Raw genomic sequence first — 26,779 nt, 5'->3', positions numbered from 1 at the left:
GCTCACTGCAATCTCCACCTCCCGGGTTCAAGTGATTCTCATGCCTCAGCCTCCCAAGTAGCTGGGATTACAGGCACCTGTCACCACGCCTGGCTAATTTTTTGTATTTTTAGTAGAGACAGGGTTTCACCATGTTGGCCAGACTGGTCTCGAACTACTGACCTCAGGTGATCCATCCGCCTCGGCCTCCCAAAGTGCTGGGATTACGGGTGTGAGCCACCGCACCCGGCCCATATTGTCTTTCTTGAGTAGCTTTGTTGTTTGCATGACTCGAGTGTCCAATTGGCAGCTTACAATCATGTCAGTCATTTCTGTACATTGATTCCAAAGAAAAAAGCTGAAAACATTCACCTTGGTCATTTAAAAAATTTCTGGCGTGGCAATGAGGGGCATGATTTACGAGTTGGTCAGTGTGCTTCTAAAATAAATCTCCAACCAAGATCTTTTTGACAAAAATGCCAGAAAGCCTTTTCAGACATGAGGCGAGTGGGGGATGGTTTGCGGAAGGAGGCATCTTTCAACAGAAGCAGCCACATGGCCTGGGTAGGAGAAGCATTTCTGGTTTGGATTTGCAATCTGAATATTTTGCAATAAGAACCACCTGCGCCGGCTCCATGCCTCCCCACTCCCTTTCCCTTCCTGTCTTTTTCAAGCTCTTGCAGACTTCTTGGACACTTCATTCTCTCCTACCTACTTCAAATCCCAGTTCAAGCTCCACCTCCGCTAGTGCTTTCCCTGACAGCAGCCCCCGTCACAGCATTGTCTTTACTGCACAGTTGTCATCGCCAATGCTAAGACAGAGTTTTACAAAGATCACTTTTTTTCTGAATAGAGAGAAAATTGTGTGTGGGGTTGGGGTGGGCTGGGAGAACTTACCAAGACCAGGAGGCAGTAATGAATCCTGAAGGAAGTGTGTCCAGTTAAGATGCTACGACAACAGTCCAAGGAAAACACGACGGCCTAAGTGAGGCAGGGATGCCGGTGTGGGGGAGGGGGACGCCGGATGTTGTGGGGGGCGTGGGGTGTGGGGCAGGGGGACACGAGGTTTGGGGGATGGGGATGCAGGGTGTGGGGGAGGGGGACCTGGGGTGTGGGGGAGGGGGACAGGGGGTGTGGGGGAGGCGAACACGAGGAGTGGGGGTACGTGGGGTATGGGGTGTGGGGGAGGGGAACGTGAGGAGTGGGGGGTACGTGGGGTGTGGGGTGTGGGGGAGGGGAATGTGAGGAGTGGGGGGTACGTGGGGTGTGAGGTGTGGGGGAGGGGGATGAGGGTGTGGGGGACGAGGGGTGTGGGGGAGGGGCAGATCAAGGCATCCTCAGGCTTCTAGTTGTGTAACTTGGAGAAAAGCACCAGCTCTTTTTTTTTTTTTTTTGAGACTGAGTCTTGGTCTTTTGCTCAGGCTGGAGTGCAGTGGTGTGATCTCAGATCACTGCAATCTCCCCCTCCCAGGTTCAAGCGATTCTCCTGCCTCAGGCTCCCAAGTAGCTGGGATTGCAGGCACCCACCATCATGTCCAGCTAATTTTTGTATTTTTGGTAGAGATGGGGTTTCACCAGATTGGCCAGGCTGGTCTCAAACTCCTGACCTCAAATGATCCACCCGCCTCGGCCTCTCAAAGTGCTGGGAGTACAGGTGTGAGCCACCGTGCGCGGCCACCAGCTTTAATCAAAATAAGGCACTCTTTTTATTTCTTCTGAAGGTTCCCATAGCATTGGGTGACGTCAGCAGCACTGAGCAGTGTGGAGTTAAGACTCATGGACAGATGACCTTCCACATGGTCAGGGTAAACACGTGTACGTGGTACACCTGGGGTGCAGGTTCCAAGCCGTTTACGTACATTAACAACTCACATAAGTCTCTTCCCATGTGTGGAAGGAGGAGGTTCATTCATACCACCAGCATCCCTGCATCCCAGAGGGGGAACTGGGGGGTCATGTCTAAAGTCACACACCACTCAGGGACACAGCCAGGGTTCCAATTCTTTCTGCCCAGAGCCCTCAACTTTCCCTCCCTTACAGAGGACGCTTGTACAATTAAGCAATTACCAAAGTCTGCATTTAGCTGGAAAAAAAAAGACTAATATAGTTTCAATAGCATATTTTATTTTAATCTAAGAAAAATGATTAAATTCAAAGGTCAGAAACATAAAAGATTATCCAAAAAGTTTAGGATCATAACTGTTTCTTAAACAACACTGGCATGTACTTGAGCTGGTTCTGTGGCTCCAAAGGCTTGATTTTTACCTTGCACAGTTTAAATAAGTAAGAAGCCTTATGCGAGGCTCCACAAGCATCACAACATCACAAAATCATTCTACAAGGCATGTCTCAGGGGAGTTGGGGCCCTGAAGATTTTTTTCCACCCAAAAGTCTGAGCCGAGATAGAATCACGACTTGAAGTTCCTGCTCTCAGACTGTCCTCCAAACGGTTCCTTAAAGACACCGGGCGCCCTGATCTTTGGGCCCAGGCCTGAGGGTGGCAGCTGGCTATGCACGCAGGCCAGTTCCGTTGGTCACCGTGTGGGCATTCCACTCCTATCCTTCTCTGCCAGTGCCACTCGGATGAATTTCCCATTGGCAAGTTCTCGTACCCTTGATGCATTCAGAAAAGCAGAAAGGAACCGTGGGTACCCTCAGGCACTTCCTCCCAGCTGCCAACACCAGCCCCGGTGGCACCGTGTATCCGGCTGTACCTTCAGTAAGGAGACTGCTCAGAATTGGTTCAGGTGAAGATTTTACCTTCCGGTAGCCCTGGGGTGGACCAGGTAGGAGGATCAGGAGAATAATGTCCATGTGTAGGAGAAAAACCAGGCAGACAAGCCTGTTAGCCAGCTCGGTCACACCGCGACTGGATTTACTGCCTCCTAGGCAGCCTCCCCACCATCGGGAATGACTCTCTAGGACTCATTCAAGCCCCAGGGCAAAACTCAAACAGAAGCTTAAAATGGAAAAGCAAAGATCCTTTGAGCCAAAGTGTCACACCAAAGACAGTTTGAAAATATCATTTCCTCCAGGGGAACTACCTGTACTTAACTGGATAGCTTTAGTGGTTGCGTAATTTATTGTATGAATGAGATCTCTGGACAGCAAAACAAGACAAACTAACAGAAAATCCCAAGAAACAAACCAGCCCATGCATGTTAACTGCCTGTAGGGTCGGCCGTACATCACAAACTTCCATGGACATGTGGAGCTTCCAACATGATTCCACAGTGCTGTAAGCACAGCCGTCTGGAAGTGACTGCAGGGGTTAGGGAAAGCCGTAGGATTGCAGCCAGAGTGCCTAGAGCTCTACTGTTAACATGTGGAAGGCGAAGAAATTAAGCCTAAATGCATTCAAATACATCTCCACCACATACAGATTTCCAAGGTCAAAAGAGGACACATACATTGTATGCGATTAATTTTCTGAAGCCAGCTCTCCATTTTCACAGATTAAAACAGTCTGTTTAAATAGCTCATTTCTACAAAGTGAATTTACATTTAAAGTACAAAGTGCAAATACTATGTGTTTCTGTTTTTGTTTTCTTAATTGCTCTTTGGTGAGGGAATTTCCCACGTGTCTAGGATCTGCCTTCGGTGTGTGGGCCATTTATCCTTGTTTCCTTGGCTGAAAAGAAAAGACAAAAAAGAGACATTCTATTCAGAGGTGTGTGTCACTCATCTGTGAAGACTAAGGCTTGGCTTCCGGGAATGAACTGAACCAAAGAGGGCTGGGCAGGTCATGTGAGGTGTAAGGATGAATGAGGAACGATGAAGACATTTTGGACACTGGTAACTTCTTAACACTTTCCTTCCTTGACATGATAGAAACATTGGGAAAAATATATCGTTTCAAAAAAGAAACATCCACTGTAAATATTCTAAGTACTAAATACATTAAATGTTTTCCAGAATGTCTTATCACGTTGATTATGCAAAAATAATTTTAATAATATAACTTATGCTTCAAATTTGATAAAGGCATAGTTGATTCTTAATTTTCCTTTTTATCTTTTTTGTTCACTATTTTACCTCTTTAAGAAGACATCCAACTTAAAAAGTTTGCTTATTATAACGATAAACAACTGTAACTCAGCACCTTGACTTTCAATTAAAAGTAATTTAGAATGAAAAAAAAAAGCAATATACAATCTCCTAGACTTAGTTTTCCAAGAGTGCCAATTCCGACAAATGTTGATCCCTTCTTCTGTTTTATTATTTCAAATAATTAAATTTTAAAGTTTAGGAGGTTTCTGGGTTGGCTTTTATTCCCCTTGATAAAGATCTGAAGAGGTGAGAAGACAAACCCATCTCCTACACTAAACTTGAGGTTTAAATTAGTTGTACACAAAGACAACCTGTCAAAGTATTTTAACAGTCTCTAAAGATGGTCAGGATTGCGGGAGGAGACGGTGGACTAACGTTTTCACTTGTTTAATATCAGCCCTGATTACTCTGGAGTGGCAGTGGAAGCTGAAGAGATCAGGAAAGAGCTCCTTCGGATTCCACGTTAGCATCATGCACCTTCCTGTGATCCCTTCTTTTGATAGTTCCTGTCTGGGTCATGCATATAGTGAAACCCTTGCTGGCTGGACTATGTTATTCTTTGAGATGTTTCAAAGAAACATGGTGGCCGTCAGTGGCCACGGCCGGTAGGAGCTGCAGCTGGCTTGCCTGTTAGGACCATCCCAATATTGCAGGTTGCTGAAATGGCCACAGTGTGAAAGGCATGGAGGTCCGCGTGTCCACGCAGGCACTACAAAAGGAGCGGGAAACTGCTTCCGTTTCTCTTTTTGGAAAAAAGAGCTGAAGCAGGAGGCGTGTGCTTTGAACTGAGTTTATTTAAGATGCGTGGAGCGCATGAGTACAGTGATTGCCAGTTGCGAATGAAAACAACTTTTGGAGGTCTTGGCACTCAGGGAGGGTAATTACTTTCAGACCAGCCCTGTTTTAAAGTGTAAGTGATTTGCGGTGAGATTTAAAGTTAAAACCATAAATATTTGCTAAACAAAGGAAAGCGTATCACACATCTTTCCTCAGGAAATGGTTTTCAATTACATCCAAGGTGTGTGCTGGCCGCCTCCACTTAAACCCACAACAAATATAGGGGCTTGCCTTAGGAAATGTCGACCTGGCATCAAACAGGTGCAGACAAAATAAATCACAAATTGACTCGTGGTAGCAAAGAAGTGGGGATTTTGTCCCGGCTTTGAAGGACACAGACATGAATCCCCTCATGTTTGTCTTCTGGAAAATGTTCTTGACTTGAAATAGGTTGTGGCTTTGGGTGCTGGAGGACACCACCATTGCATCTTTTACTTGCAAATGGAGAGGGAGAGCCAGAAACACAAACACATGTTTGTGAACACACAGCAGGAGCCGAAAGTCCCTTTTGGAGCCCAACACTTGTCTTGCTGGGACCCCAAAAAGAAACAGAAATGCACTTGCGTATGGAGGATGCCTCCTGCTCCTGCAACCTCCCTGACAAAATGCAAGAACCAAATTACAAACACTCAGACAATTGCTTGAAAAAATTCAGCCAGGCACGGTGGCTCATGCCTGTAATCCCAGGTGGATTGCTTGAGCCTATGAGTTCGAGACTAGCCTGGACAACATGGCAAAACCCCTTCTCTTAAAAAAAAAAAAAAAAAAAAAAAAAAGATCTACCAAACAAGAGAACTCAGAAATTTTTCTTAATAAATGAAAGTTCAAATAATAATTTTTTTCAAACAAGTTGGTGATTTCAGATAGAATTCTAGAAGGCTGCTTTAGTCCCCACAGGGTGTAGACAGTAAGCTTGCCTCCCTTGAATTATTTCTTTTCTTGGAAGGTACTGGCCATTGCAAATCTACATAACTTGAATTTTTATTGTTTATAATGTAAAAAGGAAATGGTTAAGAGTAAAATATAAACATACTTACCTGTCTATTAGACGTACTTTCAGTATTACCTCTGGGGGCTAGCAGGAAAAAAAAGATATTATTAAAAATCAGACTCATTATTTAATGAAAGGTTCAACACAATTTCAGGAAGGAGTCCACATCACTTTAGGAAGATGTTATCAATTGGCAAACTCATTCACATGAAAAAAACCACACACAGTCATTCTTCAGTATCCAGAAGGGATTGGTTCCAGAACCTCGGCATACCAAAATCCTCCAATTCTCAAGCTTCTTATATATTATCGTGTAATATTTTAATATAATCTGAACACATCCTCCTATATACTTTAAATCATCTGTAGATTACTTATAATGCTTAATGCAATGTAAATGCTGTGTAAATACTTGCTATACTACATTGTTTTTTATTTGTATCTTTTTTTCTCTGAGCATTTTTGATGCAGGTTTGCTTGAATCCACAGAAGAGCTAACTATGTATACACTGAACATAAATTACGAGTACTGGATTATGAAAGTTACTACGTAAGTACTTTCTAACAATACAGATTCTCTAGTCCAGCCTTAGAAGAATGCTTTACTTTACCCCAAACTCTAAGGTAAATCCACCTTCTCTGGAGAACTGAATTCTAGATGTTTCTTGACCTTTCCCCAGAAGGCAGGGGATTCATGTCCCTGGGATGCCGGGAGCAAAGCCATCAGCAATGTCCCAACAAGAGCTATTTGAAATATTTTGCTTCTATATTAAAATCAGGAGAAATGAACGTGTTTGGCTCAAAATAGTTTTTTCCAAAGCTTCTAGTAGAGTCAAAGCCGGAGGAAGCTGTGCTGTCTGTCTCCTGGCTTCACTGCCCTCTGCACAGTGGAGCTTCCTGGGAAAGTCTCCTTCCTGCTCTCAGCTCAGCTTCCACGCTTGCGTCTCCATGGAAACCTCTGGGAAGCGCCCCAGGGGCTCCAGCATCCTCATCCCTTTCCTATCTTCACCCACTCACTGGTGGGCTCAGTTGGTCTCAGGGTTTTAAATACTATTTCCTGACAGCTCCCAAGGATACAAATTGCTGTAATCTTCAGCATGGACCTCTTTCTCTCCTCAGTCCAGATTATCAGATCCAGCTTCATGATCTCCATGTGGAGTTTCATTCAATAGGCAGCTCAAAAGAAACAGGACCCAACTGGACTCATTATCTTCCCTTGCAAACCTACTTTCTGACGTATTCCATTCTCAGGACACAGTAACCCCATTCTCGAGCTGCTCAGGGCAAACTTTTGGAGTCATGATCACGCCTCTCTTCTCCTACCTTCCTCCTCTCACCTGGGAGCAAATCCCTCAGGCTCTACACCCAAAGTCTATCCAGAGTCCCACACTCCTAGCACAGGCTGCTTTGTGGCCGGAACCGCCCACCTCTCCCACGTGGACCGGAGCAGACACCTCACCACTCTCCTCCTTCGGCCCTTCCCATCTGTTGTCTACACAAACATGGAAACCAGGGGTCCTCTAAAACATTCCACCCAAACCTTCCAACGGCCTCACTCGGAGAAGCAGCCAGAGGCTTCTGGGCTATGCTGGAGGCGGGGTGTGCTCTGTCCCGTCCACCCATGCGGCATCGCATCACTCCGGATGCCTGCTCCTCTCCAGTGCCCGACTTCTCGCCACCCCTGGGGCTTGCTGGGCATGGCGTTCCTGCCGTCCTCTGCAGGCTGCACTCTACCCGACAGCCCTTGGTTCTCCTCTGCTCCTCCAGTCTCCACTCAATCGCACCTTGCAGGGCCTCCTCCCTGCCCCCATCTAACGTTCCAGCCCTCCTGACCTTCCCTTCTGCCTCCTCCACAAGCAACCCCTATCGTGCTGTGGGGTTTCTTATTGATCTGATGACTCGCTTCCACGCCAAAGTGTAAGCCTTAAAGAGACACACGTTCCTGTGTGTTTACTGTTATTCTGTCAATATCTAGAGCAGAAAGTACTTGGTCAATAGTTTTCAAATGAATCAACAGATGAGGGAAGCATCCTTCATCCCATATTCCTTGATTAACTGTTGATTTTGATCCACTCAGTAAAAAACATGGAGTAAAGAGCAAAATTGTTCTATTTTCACTGTCTTCCCTTGCCATAACGCACATAGAAACACAGTATGAAAGGTGAAAAACGAGCATATTAGATAAATTGCAAAAACATCAAGCAGTGGCTAAATCTATGATTTTTAAAAATAGTTGGTTTTAATGGTCTAAGTGCCAAAATGAGTGCTGCTGCTCATCTACTTGTCTTGCCTGGAATGACTACTTTACAGGAAAAAAATAGGCTTTTCAGCCAACGGTTCAAATTCAAATACTATTGGAGTGATACTTTGAATCTATTCTGAGCCAATGTGGCTATTCGACAATTGCCAGTTTTTTGTTGGATTGCTTGCTGATTAATAGAATTCTCCCTGGGAGTTAGAAGTAGCTGTAGATTAAAGTTATAAAAAGAAGTAGCTGTAAATTAAAGTTATAAAAAAAAAGTTAATATTCTTTTTTTGGGGGGAGGTTGGATGGGGTCTCACTCTACCACCCGGGATGGAGTGCAGTGGTGTGATCTCAGCTCACTGCAACCTCCAACTCCCTGGTTCAAGAAATTCTCCTGCCTCAGCCTCCTGAGTAGCTGGGATTACAGGCTCGCACCACCACACTCAGCTAATTATTGTATTTTTAGTAGAGACGGGGTTTCACCATGTTGACCAGGATGGTCTTGATCTCCTGACCCTGTGGCCTCGGCCTCCCAAAGTGCTGGGATTACAGGCATGAGCCACCGTGCCCGGCTAATTTCTCATATGTTTTAGAATAAAAAGCGCATTGTTCAGTAGTGAGCAAAAATACAGGAAACAAAAAAAACTTAGCAACAATGTGGATATTTAGAATGTTCTCACTAATTTCTTCCCAGATCTTTAGGTTTTTCTGACTTTTCGCTATTACAAACTATACAGGGTAGAAAACATATAACTGATGATGAATTTTTTTAAGTCAGAAAAAAAAGAAAAATTCTGTAAGGAAAATGGAAGGGCTGCAAAATCAGCTAAATATGTATCCAAGACCACAATGTTCATTTTTGACCATGACCAAATTGCCTCTTTTGCCAAATTGCAGTTTATTTTGCTAGGAGCGATCATATGCTTTCTTCTTGATTACTAAGAAGACAGTAAAACTGAGACATAACGGATTATTCAGAGGGATCTAAAGAAGAGAACTCTAACTTCTGCAGCAACTTAAACTTTTCACCTAAGACGATGGCATCAGAAGAGATCGCGTTGTGCACCACCATCCATCCATTCTTCCTCGCCAGGGGCTAAGCACTCCAGCCCATCCATGCCCCTTCCCTGCCCCACACTGCGGCTCGGGCCTTTGGAAGGTGGGAGGCTGAGAGGCTCTATCTCTGAGCATCCACCTCCCTTGCGACTGTGCAAGTGACTCAGCCTCTCATGCTTCTCTGCCACATCTCCCCAAGACCTGTGCTGACCTGTGCTGAACCTGCATTCCCAACCAGGGTGGCATGGTGGCAACCTACAGCCTTTATGCTATGTGAACCAGAAGGAAACGCTTGGGTCCTAAGCCATCGTGATTCTGTAGTCACTTGCATGAAGCATGACCCATGGAAGGTCATTACTCATAAAAGTTACCTTCATTTCGGTCTATCAATACACGCAATGAAAAAACATTTCCTCCCACAGCTTTCTCCCAGCGCTACTGAGAACTCCATGTATCCTTCACCACCAGGGTCCTGCTCAGCCTCAGCAGAGAGTAACATGGACCAGTCCTAGAAGGAACTGACAACCTTTTGAAATCAGGATATGCGGCTCACAACAGTTGTCTGTATGGTGCTGCCACCTTCCAAAGAGATTGTCTAGGGGATTTAGCTTGCTCATGAGGGACTCATATCCTTCCATCAGAACCCAATCCATGGGCCAGTTCCTTGGAGAGTGGGTGTATTAACCATGACTTTCATTTTCTTTAATGCTTTGACATCTGAAGAGGCTGAAGAGGCTGCCCTCTCAGAGTTAGCCCATCCCCAGAGACAGTGAGGAGCAGCCTTTCCTATTCAGGCCAACCTACAACCTCCACCCTCACCTAGCCTACAACTTCCACCCTCACCCAGACAACAACCTCCACCCTCACTCAGCCTATAATCTACAACCTCACCCAGCCTACAACCTCCACCATTGCCCAACCTACAACCTCCACCCTCACCCAGCCTACAACCTCCACCCTCATCCAAGCTACAACCTCCACCCTCACCCAGCCTACAACCTCCACCCTCACCCAAGCTACAACCTCCACCCTCACCCAGCCTACAACTTCCACCCTCACCCATACTACAACCTCCACCCTCAACCAGCCAACAACCTACCTCTACCCTCACCCAGCCTACAACCTCTACCCTCACCCAGCCTACAACTTCCACCCTCATCCAAGCTACAACCTCTACCCTCACCCAGCCTACAACTTCCACCCTCATCCAAGCTACAACCTCCACCCTCATCCAAGCTACAACCTCCACCCTCAACCAGCCAACAACCTTCACCTTCACCCAACCTACAACCTCCACCCTCACCCAACATACAACCTCTACCCTCACCCATACTACAACCTCCACCCTCAACCAGCCAACAACCTTCACCTTCACCCAACCTACAACCTCCACCCTCACCCAACATACAACCTCTACCCTCACCCATACTACAACCTCCACCCTCAACCAGCCAACAACCTCCACCCTCACCCACCCTACAACCTCCACCCTCACCCAGCCTACAACTTCCACCCTCATCCAAGCTACAACCTCTACCCTTACCCAGCCTACAACCTCTACCCTCACCCAGCCTACAACCTTCTCCCTCACCCATACTACAACCTCCACCCTCACCTACCCTATAACTTCCACCCTCACCCAACCTACAACTTCTACCCTCGCCCACCCTACAACCTCCACCCTCACCCAGCCTATAACCTGGCCACCTCATTTACAGGCAAGCCTGCCTGGGAAATCATGGTGAGGGCTCAGGCCCAGTCCCTTGCTCCCTCTGTCCCTTGACTGACCCTGGTGCTTCACATGTGGCCCCCGACAGCACAGCATGGCCTCTTCTCCTTGGGATCTGTGAGTAACAAATTATCTTTTCAATTGTCTCCTGATCTGTTTGCCAAATGACACCTCAAATTTCTTATCTACATTATGTTTTAAAATAGTAGGACACATAGATGAATGCCAGACATTTGCCCTAACAGAGCTTGATCCAGCCCAGAGCACCAGTGTTAGTGTTTACACACCACACACTATACACATACATACACCACACCACTCACACACACACCCCACACACCACACACACACATACACACACCACCCCCACACACACCATATACACACACACCCCATATTTACACACACACACCATACACACATACCACACACACCACACATACACACACACCACACACACACAGTCTGAGCTGTGTCCTGCAGGTGGTGCAGGATGCACGGAGCTATGGGTTCCTCTCGAAGGGTGGTGTAGGAGCAGGGCCTCCAGGAGAACATCTTCTTAACTGCTGTGGATCCATCTTGAAATCGTTTGATCCCCAAATTTTCAAAATTCTGTCACCATAATCACAGCTCTGGTCCCAATTACTCTACCTGAAAACCCGCCAATTGCTGGAACTCATCCACCCCCCTTACAAAGAGTCAACATTCACTTTGGTTTAACTGAAGAAATTAGTAGAGAGGAATCTGCCCCAGCAAGGGCCATGGACCACATGACCCTGTGGCACCAGGCTGAGGAGGGCAGAGGCTGTGCGTGGCTTAAGTTTCAGGTGCTACTCAAGCCACCTGACAATGGCTAATAGGATGGAGTCCTTGCAAAGAAAAGACCAGCCTGCACCACCCAGGAATGGAAGAAGATTAAAAGTTAGAAACAGATCTACACATGGCCCTGCCTGTCCTTAATTTTCTCATTATAACCGTAAAAATAAGCCTTCTATAGAAATGTAGAGACTGGCTTCCATAACAGAGGAGGAGCCACACAGGAAGCCCCCGGGTGCCACGAGGTGTCACTCATCACGTGCAGATGGGGCAACAGCAGAAAGTGAGCAGTTCCCTTCATGAATCGCTGGGTGGGTTTCATCTTCGCTCTCTGTTGAATCATCAGGGGTGAGGGACACCACGGTTCCCCGGCCTCAGCTGCAGATCTGGCAGCCACCTGCTCTCTATCTCCCCATCAGTCCCCCAGGCCTCCCATGTGGACCCTGCTGGTACGTTTTAAGTCTCAAAGAGCAAAACATCATTTGTCTTCTGGGATCCTGAGCAGGGACCAAAATAAGAGAAAAAGCACAGGAAGTGAAGAAAGCAGCTTGTTATGGTCTGAAGGTGAGCCCAAAGTTCATGTGCTGGAAACTCAATCCCTAATACAGAGGAGTTGGGAGGTTTAAGAGGTCTGCATCATGAGGACTCTGCCCTCATGAATAGGTGAATGCCATTATCTTGGCAGTGGGCTCCTAGGAAAGAATGTGTTTGGCCCTGCTTGCTCTCTCTCTTTCTCACCCTCTCTTCACCCTTCCGTTTGGGGATGACGCAGCACAAAGGCCCTCACCAGATGCTGATTCCACAATCTTGGACTGCCCAGCCTCTAGACCCATGAGCTACTATGTTTGTGTTCATAAGGTACCCCATCCATGGTGTTCTGTTATGGCAGCACAAAATGGACTAAGACACAGTCCCAGTACAAGAAGCCAAAAGCAGTATTGGGCAGCAGTAAGAGAGAGGTGCCCAGAAAACCCAATGGGCAGGTGCTGAATACAGAGAAAGGGAAAAGCAAGGGGGAAATCACACATGGGCAACTACTGAGACTGGGCATTCTTGGTTTTCCATCCAAATGCCTGGAGGGTTTCAGGTGTACACTGGTGTGGGTGAAGGAGCCCTAATAGCAAATGCAGCCCAGCAGAATGGATGATTTCCAACAGCACTGCCTTTGCTGCATGCAGCACTGCTGAGGAAGACTCAGATCAAAGTGCTGATGACTGCAGTGCCTGTGTGTCCTTGTCTGCAAGTGTCAGGGATGGCAGCATCCGTCTGTGACTTCATCCCCCACAGGATGGCTGTGAAAATTAAATGAGGTCTTGAGCCATGAAGTGGGATTGGATATTGGATCATGAGCCTTGCCAGACCTTGGCAGCACGTTTAGTGCCCCTCTTCCCACAGCGGTGAGTGGGCATTTGCTGCCTTCATGCATCGGAGTTGATCAGCCCAGAGTGATTTCTTTTCTTTTTTGTCTTGTTAGAGGCCAGCTCCTCCCACACTTGCCAAAGAGTCCTTGATGGAGACATAACATTGAACATAACTGAGGATTCTCTCTGACCTCATCGGATGGCCGGGCCAGCACAGAGGGCAGCCTCCTGCCCATGGAGCAAAGGGAGGCGGCCATAGGTACAGCCATCTGCTCTCCCGTGAAGACATCGTCAGGACGGCAAGACATGCATTAACCACAAAGACCCTACACAAAAAGCTTCAAAATAAAGCTTAATTTTTCAGAGCTGACTTTTCACAGAGAAATTAGCAGGAAGTGCTTCGCCATGACACAGATCTAGGATGGCCCTAAGTGGGTTGAATAGCACTGAGTGACTGTGGTGACAAGCACTAGGACACTCAGAAGAGGAGGCAGACGACAATCACTGCCTCCTCCAGGAACCCTCAGTCCAGGTCAGATCAGGTTTTTTTTTCTTTTCTCTTTTTCTTTTCTTTTCTTTCTTTCTTTCTTTTTTTTAACACAAAGTCTCACTTTGTCACCGAGGCTGGAGTGCAGTGGCACGATCTCAGCTCACTGCAACTTCTGCCTCCCAGATTCAAGCAACTGTGCCTCAGCCTCTGGAGTAGCTGGGATTACAGGCATGAGCCATCATGCCTAGCTAATTTTTATATTTTTAGTAGAGATGAGGTTTCACTATACGGGCCAGGCTGGTTTTGAACTCCTGACCGCAGGTGATCCACCTGCTTCAGCCTCCGAAAGTGCTGGGATTACAGGTGTGAGCCACCGTGCCTTGCCAGGAGGATTTTAAAGACCACGGTGAATCAGCCCTCCACAACACAGTCTCAAGCTTGCTTTCTCTTCTACATTTGTTACCGAGTTGACAACAAATAGAAGAGTCATGAACGACAGGGATTTGAGCGGTCTCCGCTAGCCCTACCCAGCAAGTATTATACAAATCAAGAAACAGAGATCCCCGAGGACAGCGAGAGCTAACGCACATGTGGAATGAGATCCAGCACACACGTGCAGTGGGATCCAGTACACATGTACAGTGGGATCTAGCACACACATATGGGGGATCTAGCACACACGTGCAAGGGATGGAGCACATATGTGCAGTGAGATCTAGCACAAGTGGGCAGGGAATCCAGCACACACATGAAGGGGAATCTGGCACACATGTGCAGTAGGATTTAGCACACACGTGCAGGGGAATCTAGCACACACGTGTGAGGGGATCCAGCACACATGTGTAGGGGAATCTAGCACACACGTGTGAGGGGATCCAGGATACATGTGCAAGGGATCTAGCACACATGTGTGAGGGAAATCTAGTACACATGTGCAGGGGGATCTAGCACACATGTGTGAGGGGATCCAGCACACATGTGCAGGGGTATCTAGCACACACATGCAGGAGTATCTAGCACACGTGCAGTGGGATCTAGGGCATGCGTGCGTCTCACAGTGCTGTCTCTGAGCTGAAAAGTCAGACCTGGCTTTTCCTGGCTTGCCTCCTAAGAACATCTGGGCTCTGGCCATCATAGGTTTCTCTTGCTTCCTGTCACAGTTGGTTGGGTAGGCCAGGCCCACAAAAAAAAGGTATTTTCAATTGGTAAAACTGCTATAACCATTGGAATAACTGGTCTGGGCCACAGCAATGATTTTACGGCTTGTGAACTGGCCTAACATTTGGTGAGCTCAGGTACAGGGTTGGTGAGTTATTCCAATGGTTCCCAGGTTTGCACCTCAAACACCAGAAGACAATCCATTCTAGGGGAAGCCAACCATGGTCTGAACAGTGAAAAGCTCATTGCAAGCCACACGCAGTTCATGCCCTTTGAGCCTGGGCTCTCCTGGGCAAGTGGCATGTGATGAGTTGCCAATTATCATTATTATTCCTGCAAACGGACGACCAACAATTAAACAGCATATTTGATTTTTTGCGCCCCAGGCCATAAACACAATCTGTAATTGTGTTTGTGAGAAGCAGACCTCCCAGGCCTCAGGGCCTGACCACTGCCCAGGGTGGGGGTGGGAAAGCTCTTACTGTGGCGCTTCTTTGTGTCCGCTTTGCCATCCTCTTTCGCCACGCCCAGGCAGCCCATCAGTTCTTGTACGGAGATGGATTTGTCATTATTCACATCACAGTATTCAACAAACTTCTTCACACATTTTTTGGGCTTTGATTTTTTGCGAAGGAACCTCTTGAAGGGTTTGATTTCCTTTTTGCCGATGTCTCCACTGGAGTTTTTATCAAGTAGTTTGAAGTACCAGTGCACCACTCGCTCCTCTAGGGTGTGGCTGGGGTCGGGTTCCGAGAGCCTGGAAGGAACACAGACGCCGTCAGGATGCTTAAACCCCTGGGCGGCCCCTTCCTCACCACTGTGCTTCCATCAAACCCATAACCCCTGCTTGTAGCTCTCATGGTCCTGGTGTCTCAGCCTGCAGCATTGGTAATCAGAAATAACAATTTAAATAAATAATTTAGAACATTTTTAGCAAAGATTTTTCAGGTTGGATTCAAAATTGCAAATGATGCAGTGAATTTGTGTCCAGCAAAGATGCACTTGAAGGACAAAAGCCCCCTTATCCTGGCTTCTGTGTGCACAGGATTGGCAGGTCAGCACATGCAGCTATACCCGCCCGACACACTGGAACCCTGAGCTTTTCTAGCCCTGTAAATGTGATTCTTTTACACATCCTTTATGTCATACGAATATCGGATGATGCAAATCAAAAACATTTTAAGTTGGGACTAGATATTTTTCCTTGGATTATGTTAGGTTCAATATTTTAGGGCATAAATAAATAAAACTCTTCTAGAAGGTCTGGATGTGAGTCAGATCTTTAAAAGTGCACCAAACGGCAGAAATGCACCTTCTCCTTGAGAGGGAGGGTGTGTGTGCACATGGGCTGGCCCTCCTGGAGGTGCTGGCCCCTGGATTCTGCCTGTTGGGATGAGCTGCACATTCCTAGGTATGAGAACACCGTGAACTCCGCCGACACCATTGCCAATTTCTCAAACTTTCAGAGGATTTTCAGATAACAATCCCTTTACTGCCATCAATTTTAGTTTGCATTTAGTTTAGTTTGCAATTTAGTTTAGTTAGCAATTCATTTACTGCCTTCATTTTTAGTTTGCAGTTTAGTTTAGTTTGCAAAAACAACCTTTCCAAGAATAGAAGATGTAAAGTTGAAATTTACATAAAGTTTTACCCTATTAAATGTTTTCGTTTTGTTTTTTTTTTTTGTTTTTTTTTTTTTGAGACAGAGTTTTGCTCTTGTTGTCCTGGCTGAAGTGCAATGGTGTGGTCTTGGCTCACTGCAAACTCTGCCTCCCAGGTTCAAGTGATTCTCCTGCCTCAGCCTCCCGAATAGCTGGGATTTCAGGTACCTGCCACCATGCTGGGCTAAGTTTTATATTTTTAGTAGGGATGGGTTTTCACCATGTTGGCCACCTGACTGCAGGTTATCCACCCGCCTTGGCCTGCCAAAGTGCTGGGAATACAGGCGTGAGCCCCCGCGCCCGGCCTGCTCTAAATTAAATTTAATTTTCTACACATTCATGACATTTTCTGTTAGTATTGCCTTTATTTCCTTAAGTCTTCTTTAGCAGACAGACAGTGAGAGGAGAGGCTTTTAGTTCAGGAGACCACAAAAAATCATTTAAAGTGGCTGAGATAATCAAGGGTTTGGGTGTCAGGGGCTCTGGGGAGAAAGGCCAACATTCTAAAGAAAGAAAAAAGAAAATTTCCATCAAAAATTTATTTGAAAGAAACAGATAAACTATGGCTAGTTCAGGGGGAATATCCGATGCTTGAGATGCCATCGCAGTAAAACCCTGGGGTTCTTCCACTCTCCTGAGGCTGATCTACAGAGGGCGGAAAAGAGGAGTGTTGGGGAATTCACCGAAGGCCACTCCACCGAGCTCCAGGCCCCAGGTCCAGCAGTGCGGGAACGCCTACCATGTACTCAAGGAACATTTCCAGGGTTCCAAAAATCCTATTTTGAACAGTGTGAATGTCTTTGATGCAACCGAATCATACGCCTGAAAGTGGTTAGGACGGCAAATGTACGTGCTATACCTTTTACTGCAATAAACATAATCACATTTTGAGAACTTCAAATTAAACGTTGTCATTCAAAGTATTTAAAATCCAATCGATATCTCTAAAGTGCAATTTCAAAGCACAAAGCCCTCTGCAGGAGGTGCTCCCCCTGCCCTACTCCCCACCAACAGGGCCAGGGTCAGAGCCCACTACCCCACGGAGGCCCAGGAGTCACAGCTCAGAGCCACGTACCCCTATGGGAGCGTTTTCGGTGATTTAGTCTTGCTACAAGAAAACCCGCTAAGCAACCCCCTGTGTTTGCAAAGGGTTCCTTTTTGAGGCCCTACTGTGTCCAAATAAGCTGAGAAGGTCGCCAATATGTAACGTTCAGACTTTCCAGAGTCCCCGGAATTCTGGGGCCCTCCGACTCGTCGTCCCACGGCGAACACAGCGTACCTGCCTGACGAGGAGGAGGAGGGGTCGGAGACGGCGTGGACCATGTCTGTGGACAGCGCGTCCAGAACACTGGTCAGAAACTCATGCTTTTTGGCACCCGGGCAACCTGAAAAACATGTGTATGTTTTCATAGTTAACTCACAAAACTTAACACATTTTCCTCTAAAATACAGGGAAATGTTGTTTTAGTGTTTGGAAATGAGTATTTTGGGCTACCTTAATCTTAACGAGCTAGTTTAAACACAAACACATCGCACTATATATATTGATTTTGAGCCATAGCTATTATTAATTCCAGTATTGTTTGAATTATTACGTGAGACTAAAATTCACAGGCATTAGTATCTCTCACTGATCACCACTTGGAGGCAGGTGGTGTCACTCACCCAGCGAGTGTGACAGCAGAGGCACCGGGTGCTTAGGGACACGGGACATACGGAGGGCACTCTGAAAGCACATGAGGCTGGCCATCCCGGCAAACGAGGCCGGGGCCTGTGATTCACCGTCACCCCTACCCCGTCCAGAGCCACCTCGCTTCTCAGAGCAAAAGGAGGCAGTAGGGCAAACAGCAGGAGCTCCACAACGCCCGTCTCCTGGGGACTTGTCCACACCACGGCATCTGCGTGAACAGTCCACAGCAGGGTTTAGTGCTCACAGCTTTGGAGCTCAGAGCTGACTGTGTGTGGATTCTGGGGTCAGGGAATAATTCAGGCACCCCACATTCTGCAGCGTGCCTTTCCCCTCCATCCTTCCCTCAACACCACTCTCCTCTCACACCGGTTAGGAATTCCCTGAGCTCTGTGCCTGAGATGCTCGTCCCACCCCGAATTCAAGGTAACATTTGAAAGAAGCCGTCCACATTCTCTGGGGTCTTTTCTCCTGAGACCGCTCCTGGTGCTACTGCCCCAGTAGCTGGACACAGGCAGCACCCCGTGTCCTTATGCCCAGGGCGGCATGGACAATGGACAATGTGGGTCTCCTTGCTCTGGATGCCGTTTTGGCATAGAGAAGCCACTCAGCTGCCCAATACACGCTTGCTGGATCGATCAGCAAATGCAAGAGGTAGGAGCCCCACCCTCGCTTCCCCCATGAGATCGGCGGGTTTAAGAGCTTCACAAGCAGAGAGCAAAGTTTGCCAATTCCAACTGGGTCTATTTGTGTGTAAATGCCCACGGGAGAGGTGAGAAACAGAGCTTGTCACCATTTACATTTTGTTAAATTTTTCTAAAGAAAGCCCTTCCAGGGTTCAGTAGAAAGAAGAGAAAGATACTGAGGGGAAAATAGAAGAGAGAAGCCAGGCACCGGCCCTGGAGGGACAGCGTCCCCACCATGCCACGCTGCGCTCTCAGACTCCCTGCCGGGGAGGCTGCCCCTCCCTGGGGCTCTGCTGGGGCTGGGGACGCGCCACGGAGACTTCTGAGCCTGGAGAGCACCTCGGGCATTAGAACGTCTGCTCGGACCATCCTCACCACAGCAGGGAGGGAGTTTACACCACACACCTTCTGCCCAATTTAGATTCCATTTTTTACTAAGAAAAGTTTTAGATGGCCCTGCCAAAGGGAAACTCAGGAGCCCACTCAGTAAGTGGAAGACACGGAGAGCTGCAGAGCCCAGGCAGAAAGCTGAGTGGGACTGAGGACGGCCCCTTCCCCGCCTTCCCCATGACCCTCGGAGGAAGGATTGTCTGAGATGAGAAAGGCTCTCTCGGGACTCCTTGGCCAACAGGAGAGGCTGAGGGTGCCGTGGGGAAAGGCAGTGCCACACGTGCTTCTCAGGCCCCTGGGTCGAGGGCATGTTGGTGTGGACCATGTGGCCGTGGTGTGGACAGCAGCCAAGTCACTCGGAGACCAGCATGTTTATGCAGTTAGGGACGTCCTGGTTTTCCTAGGTTTCTTTTTGACACTGGAGTTTTGTGTGATTGTTGTGGAAGCACACATGAGCTGCCAATAGCAGGACTCCAGTCATGCTGGCTTCTGCTTCATTAAACACACATGTCAGAAAACAGATGTGTAGCCTTCACCAGGGGGGTTCTGAGAGTGCAAAAAGGTCTGTGTTAGTCTCTTTGCACACAACTTAAAAAGGAGATCAAAATCTATAGCAAAAAGCGCCACGGCCACGGGGCAAATGCTACTTTCCAAGAAAGAAGTAACAATCTCATGGAACATCACCTCAGAAAGGCAGAGGACCTGAGGCTGCAGAGGCTGCTGACCGCGGTGCTTCCAAAGCTGCCCAGCCCACCCGGCCTCGGCTCCCTGGGAAGGGCCTCCTGGTCTACAGAAGGCTGAGCTCCCCGGCTGCAGGACTATCCAGGAAGGGAAATGAGAAAAACAAGCTGGAGGGCTGAAAATGCCTCCAGGACACAGGCTCAGGAACACGCGGGCAGAAGCCCTGCCAGGCCGGCTGTCCAGGAGAACTTGTCCACGGTGAGGAGGCAGGCGCCGGGGCAGGTGAGGCTGGGACCCACGAGACCTCAGGCACCTGCTTCCCGGGACTGCTCTCTATGAATTCCCAGTCCTCCACTCGTCTCCAGAGATTCTGAGAGGAATATGGAGTTGATGGAGAAGAATATTATTATCTGGGAGAAAAGGCACTTTAGATAATCCTCAGTACTGAACAGCTTCAAGAAAGAATTATGCGTGTATTTGGTGTGGTAATAGGGATATACCCAGGGGGATGTTTTTGGCTGTTAATTTAATCATATTCCCCCGAATGAGATAAAGCAACACAATAGTTCAAATGAGAAAATAATAGGTGTTCATCAGGAAACATGACTAACATAATATAAAAGCTGCAGGACTCTTTAATGCAAAAAGAAAAACTGAACATAAACAGCATAATGTACTTCTAAAATAAGAAATAGTAAATCAATCCTGCTCTATCCTGGTTGCTTCTCCCACGTCAGGGTCACCCCACGACCTGGAATAATGCTTGTCACTGCTGATGGACGATTGTACTTCAAAACTGTTTCTGAAGAAAAAAGGTGAATAAAAATGAAAGATTACAAGCCATCAGAAGAAAAAAAACTAACTTTCATTATGTTAAAGTGAATGTTCACTGCATGAGAAATCACAGAAGTACCATGAAGTGAAAATTTCATCACCCTGAAATGTCCCAGATCTAGCAAACGCATGACAGGAGCAACGAGGCTTGAGGTAAAAAGAGAAACGACCCCAGAACAGCTGGGATTTCCCTACTGTTACCCACAGGGAGCTATCCCGCTTCTCCCATGACAGCCGTGTCCGGCACAGGGACGGCTGCAGAGACCCTCGTCCCTCGCAGGGGCGCCGGCCCCCTGCCAACCCTTGCTGTAACTCCTCCGGCCCATCTTGAGAGCAAAGCCGCCCTTTGCTCTGGCATTTTGCGGTGTGTGATTCAGCCTGGGGAAGCTGCCCGCTGAGAACCTGTGTGAGGAGCCTGGTGCTCCGGTGAGTCCTTTCTAGCACACTCCAACCCCGGCCTTCTTCTCACTCAGCCGCCTGCACGGTGGGGTCTAATGGCCCCTGTAAATACCGCATCATGGAACGGTTGGTGTCAAAACTGCCGCGTGCAGGCTCAGCGATGCACCTGAAGTCACTCTTTATTTTGGGACAGTTCCACTCACAGTAAGTTCTCCAACCCCACCCATAGAACTGAGTTCAGAAGTCTCAGGTCAACAGAGGCATAGCATGAAGGTGCCACCCCATACACGCTTCCACCTGGGTTAGATGTGCCAGGTCCTCTCAAAGCCCACACTGTACGGGAGCGTCCTACGCCCAGGCTCCCGGCGGAGTAATGAGCCAGTCCAAGAAAGCCAACCAGACTGTTCTTTTCAAAGCTAGAAACAGAATAAGTTCACCAATCTATTTCCAATCTGTGGCAAAACAATGAAGGGAGTAGCTTAGCCCAGGTATCCTCAGGTGCTCCAGCTGATCTACAGAATCCAAGTCCTTGACATCTGTGAGGTTTCTGTGGAAACACTGGGTTCTATCCTGGTCTTGCCCCACAGTAAAGGTGCTGCACCTTTCAAAGCCCTGAGCCCTTCTCAACCCCGGAGCCCATCCAGTCGACAAAGCGGCTGAACTGGCTGGTCCCTGAGACCCCAGCCTATGGACCAGGGACTTTTCAGGAACTGGGTTAATATTCTGATGCTTTAAAAGCATTTTTGACTTTCACTCTTTTAAAATGAATGTGTTCTGCACTTTCCATGAAATGTCCTTATTTTAAGAAACAAAAACCATTTTTGTATAAAAATTCCTGTTTCAGTAAGTTTATGTAGTTTCTTCTTTTCTCTTTGTCTTTTAAATGCAAATGAATACAAGTTCCCAGCGGCTCCCTCAGTCACCTGCTCTCTGGATACTAATTAACTTTCGCTTCCTTCCCGTAACCTGGAACACTCAGTACTGCCCCTAAAGGAAATCAAATACAGGAGAGAGTGGAGGTGAGTGGTTTCCTCACTCACTGGTCAAGAGAAGAGACCACTGGATAACAGTAGCCACACACTGGCACAATCATGGGTCTGGATTGTGCCAGTGAGGCCTGCAGGGTCTGGATCGGGAGCACGAGGGAAGCAGGTGTACGGACGAGGGCCAGAGATTTCACACGTAAGTAACATTATTAGCTTAGGCATGAAGTGTCTGGGGTTAATGAGACTCATTCCTCTAGTTTTATGTATCTAGCAGTGGCTTAAAAATCGGTTCTCTTAGTTTTATGTTTAGCTCCAATGTTCAGGAAACTGGTGTGGATGAGAAATGAAGGAAAAAGAATGGATAACAAAGGAGCTTTCTTTAAGTTGTTCAGATGCTTCTGAGGAGTGGTGTGTGCGTGCAGGTATTCACGCCATCATCATTAACTATTTATCCACTCACAGTTTTAAATCCTCTGGCTTGGAAGTCCAATAATTTCTGTCAAGCAATCAGCCCGTGCTCCGATTCGCCAGCCATGGACCCTGGGAATGCCTTTGCTGGCCTGATGTGAGGGGGTCAGGTCAGCCACCTGGGAAAAGACTGTCCCTGTCTCCTATTGGGGGTCTGCGTGGTGACCTTGGGGTAAACCACTTCTTTTGGTTTGGGCCAGGAACGTGTGCCGTGTCTGCTGAGAACACCTGCTGGGCACCTTAGGGTCACTTCGTGGAGGTGGCAGTGAAATGCTGTCTCCACTCCTGTGCCCGGGCTGCCACATGTGGGTTGGGAGAAAGCCCACAGGGTTGGATTTTTGAAGATTTGGTCAGAATTTTAAGGTAGGAACTGAGCATTCTCAAAGCCTGTGTGGTGCCCTGAGGGGAGAAAAGGCCCGAGGAGAGGAACTCAGGTGAACTGAAGATTCTCTGTCTGGTGTAATTCGCACAGGCCCCAGTTTCACTGGAATAAGGCAGAGGTTTCTCTGTCAGGGCGGCCCTTCCCCGCGGGTTTTAGGCTCACTTCCTCCCCATTTTAAGAACGTATCATAGAAAAGTCTGAGTGTCCTCTAGTTTTGTGCCATTTCCCCAAGGTAACAGAAATACATTTTTAACTGCAGAGTTAAAAATGGACAGAAAATGAGACTTTTTATTGCTTCTAAGGGTTGAGAGAAATGGAAATAATGTTACTAAGATGTTTCTGTGACTCCTTCTCTCCTTCTCCAGGAATCTGTAAGAAAGGCGCTGGCAATTTCTCCTTTGCTATGAGTTAAATCCAGTTTTGTCTTGACACTGACACAATTTTACATTTACTAACTCTATGACGAATTTTAGGAACGAGGATTTTAAGTCCCTTTCTTGATTATAAATTATTTCAAACTATATAAAAGCAAATCGTTTATAATTTTCTGTCTAGATTATCTTTACTTGTAAGTACGCATTCACTTGTGGGCCTGTAATCCCAGCACTTTGGGAGGCTGAGGTGGGTGGATCACTTGAGGTCAGGAGTTTGAGACCAGTCTGGCCAACATAGTGAAACCCCATATCTACTAAAAATACAAAAATTACCCAGGCATGGTGGTACATGCCTATAATCTCAGCTACTTGGGAGGCTGAGGCACGAGAATCACTTGAACCTGGGAGGCGGAGGTTGCAGTGAGCTGAGATTGTACCACTGCACTCCTGCCTGGGAGACAGAGCGAGACTCTGTCTCAAAAAAAAAAAAAGAAAGGCATTCACATAGGCCCAACGTTTGACTGGTCCTCTCTTTGTGCATAGCTGGGTGCCTGGAAAGAGCTCTGGGTACCAGGTAGATTCTCCCTGACCCTGAATATCACTGGTGACTTGTGATGAAGGTTCCATTGTGTGCACACCAAATAAGGGACATCTGTTTTCTGGTAGAAAAAGCTCTTTTCATCTGGCTTGGAAGGGAGAAAGAGGGTGCCAATAACAGCGCCTGCATTTGGCTGAGTCTTTTCACAAACAGCTAGAAATAAAATGTCACGGCTACTCATTCTTACAGTTTAAAACACACCGACCTGGTACAGAAAAGCAGGGAAGACGCCGAGCCTCCGAGTCACAGCCCCACTGTAGTAAAGGCATCAGAGAAGCAAAGGGGAAATTCCCAGGGTAGAGGGGTCCCGAAGCCATGCCCATAAACACGTGTGCTCTCACACCCAGCAGCTTTGGATTACCGACATTTGCTGAATTTGAAAAGTCCGCTTTAAATCCTGACATTGCCAGAGTTAAAAAGCAGCGCAATCTCCATGCTCCATCCCCAGCCAAAACAGACTGCTCTTTCTACGTAGTAAATGCTCATTTATTAAATGCTGTGCTTCTTTGTTTTATTCCAAGCACAGATTTTCCTCCAGCACTCTTCAATGAGCATGTCCCGGCTGTGTGGTCCAGGGAGTGTCACATGCGTGACGGGGTTCACACAGGCAGGACCACAGCATTCCTGTCTGATCTACGCGTGGGGCCGTGTGCACATCACCCTCATGCAGCTGACACTCAGCACCACACCGTGGCCTTGCGACTGCCTGGTGAAACGAATCAGCACATCAGTGTCTGAGGGAGACACTCAGCACCACACGTGGCCTCACAACTAATCAGCACATCAGTGTCTGAGGGAGAAACTGAGGCCCAAGTCACACTCAGTGGGAGACTGAAGGCTTGGATGGTGCTAAGAACCCTGACCTCGCCAGGGGTGGAGGCAGGAGTGCATCCTACATCCAGGTGAATGTGTGCCGAGCGGCTGTGGAGCTCTCCCCGCTGCCCCGCGGCCATGATGAGGCTGGGAACAGCAGCCCAGGCCCCTGCCCTCCGCCATGCCTGTCCTGGCAGGGTGGGCATTGGTGTCATGTTCACCTCTGCTTGCCAGGCACAGGCGCAGTGGTGTGGAGTGAGCCATTTGGAACAGGGAGGAGAGTGCTGGGGGCACAGGGAAGGCCCACGAGGACCCTGCGTCCCAGGCAGTGCAGCATTCCTGAGGCCCTAAGGATGCCAGGGTGTGTCGAGCGGGGCAGGAAGGACGGTCCCAGGGAACGAAGCTGATGGGTGCCCAAAACCCAGGGGGTCTTATGAGTCCAGAAACAAGTGTGGACCTTATCTGAAAGGAAACTGGAAGCTGTTGGGAGAATCTGAGAAGTGACACCACCTCATTTCTGTTTTAAAGTGTCACAGTGCTCCCTCTGTGGGTCCCAGCCAGCTGTGGGAGGACCCAGGAGCCCAGCTTGAGTCTGCTGTGTGGTCCAGGGAAGGGGCTGTGAGGCAAAGTTCGGAGCGGGGACCCTGGAGAGCCTGTGAAATAGGTTCAGAAGAAACCACGGAGTTAAGAGGGCCTAGGGCTTTGAAGGTTTGGTTATAACTAGGGCCAAATACAGCCTCTGGAACATAACAAGTACACAGGGATATTCCAAGTGGAACACAGCTTTGATGTCATCCCCCAAGCCCATTCTTGGGATTTAATTCAACTCCCACCATCTTGTTCTACAGACACAGAAAGGGGTGCGAGATGTTTCCCAAGTACCTGACTTGCTCCATTAAGCATTTGATGCCTGCCATTACATTTAACACTTGGCTTTCCAACTTTTAACTTTCTATGCAGTTTAAACATAAGAAAAAAAAGTATCATGTTAGGAAAGTTTCTTCAGGCACTTTGATTTTGAGATTCATAAAGTGCCTGCACCTTATAAAAGGTATACAAAGTCTATTTTGATAACCCCCCCTCCAAACTGAGACCTGGTCAGCCCGTCATCCTCAAGGGCCTGGCCTTGGACCCGCAGGGCCCCTGATATGGGGAACACTGACAACATCAAGCACCTCTTTAGGATGATTCAAGACAGATGCAGTTTCCTCACGACAGGTACACGCTTTAACCACCACGCAGTAGAGAAAGAAGTCCCGGCCAGTGATGGTTAAGAGCACATCAGTTGTGTGAAATCAAGTTTAGCCTGAAGCTGCCTCCTTATAAATTTTAAGTTCGGCCTAAAGTTTCTGTGTACGTCATGAACTGTAACAAGTGAAGGCGTCAACAGACTGTAGCCTACACTTGTGCCAGTCACCGAGTTTTGGCCAATCCAACGTAGCCAACTGTTCAAACCATGTTCAAATGAGGCTGATGCCAAGCTGTAGCCAATCTGGCTGGTTTTGTGCCTCATTTCTGTTTTCTGTCCATCACTTTCCTTTTTTCTGTCCGTAAATCTTCTTCCACCCTTTGGCTGTGCTGGAGTCTCTGAGCCCACTCCGGCTTGGGTGGTTGCCTTATTCACGAATCGTTCATTGCTCAATTACACTCTTTCAAATTTAATTCAGCTTAAGTTTTCCTTTAATCCAGTGAAATTTGCTCATGACAATTCATACTTTAAAAAAGACACTAAAGAAAAAGCATAAAACTTCACAATCTTAAGCTGAAAAGAAAATTACTACTTTTGTGCATTAATTCTACTTTTCTATATTTTCTATATTCACATATTTTCTATATTTATTTTCATATTCTTGATTTTTCATTATATCTTTTCATTATTCTAGACAAAGAGGTCCATAGGCTTTAGATAGTGCTTTGATGAATTAACACTGATAACTAATACACTGATAGAAGTGAGCACTTGGTTAGAAGTCAGTGCCTGAAAAGAATTAGGAAGTTCCTCCAGTGAAGATGTGACCGGGAAAGCCAAGGCTTTGGGTGAAGGTGCCTGCTCTTGGCCCTGCCTGGGCTCATCCATTAAACTGAGTGCTGCCATAAACTCCCCAAGG

At 47.5% G+C, this 26,779-nt stretch overlaps 1 protein-coding gene across 4 annotated transcripts in view; it reads right to left on the bottom strand.

The window, feature by feature from the left end:
• Window positions 1-2,085: 2,085 nt before the first annotated feature.
• The window catches only part of SMOC2 (SPARC related modular calcium binding 2), a 224,969-nt gene continuing 200,275 nt past the window's right edge, over window positions 2,086-26,779 (bottom strand). For all 4 annotated transcript variants that reach the window (XM_058435692.1, XM_058435693.1, XM_058435694.1 and 1 more), the window contains exons 10-13: window positions 17,653-17,758; window positions 15,195-15,469; window positions 5,904-5,941; window positions 2,086-3,610 (exon numbers count right to left, since the gene is read on the bottom strand). In XM_058435692.1, the coding sequence (XP_058291675.1) occupies window positions 3,593-3,610; window positions 5,904-5,941; window positions 15,195-15,469; window positions 17,653-17,758 (437 nt within the window). In that variant the 3' untranslated portion in view covers window positions 2,086-3,592. The remainder of the gene's footprint in view (window positions 3,611-5,903; window positions 5,942-15,194; window positions 15,470-17,652; window positions 17,759-26,779) is intronic.

The sequence above is a fragment of the Hylobates moloch genome, unplaced genomic scaffold (genome assembly GCF_009828535.3).
Source record: "Hylobates moloch isolate HMO894 unplaced genomic scaffold, HMol_V3 SCAFFOLD_2, whole genome shotgun sequence".
Lineage (NCBI taxonomy): Eukaryota > Metazoa > Chordata > Mammalia > Primates > Hylobatidae > Hylobates > Hylobates moloch.
Note: the sequence above shows the minus strand (reverse complement) of the source record. Positions and strands in the feature narration are given on the sequence as shown.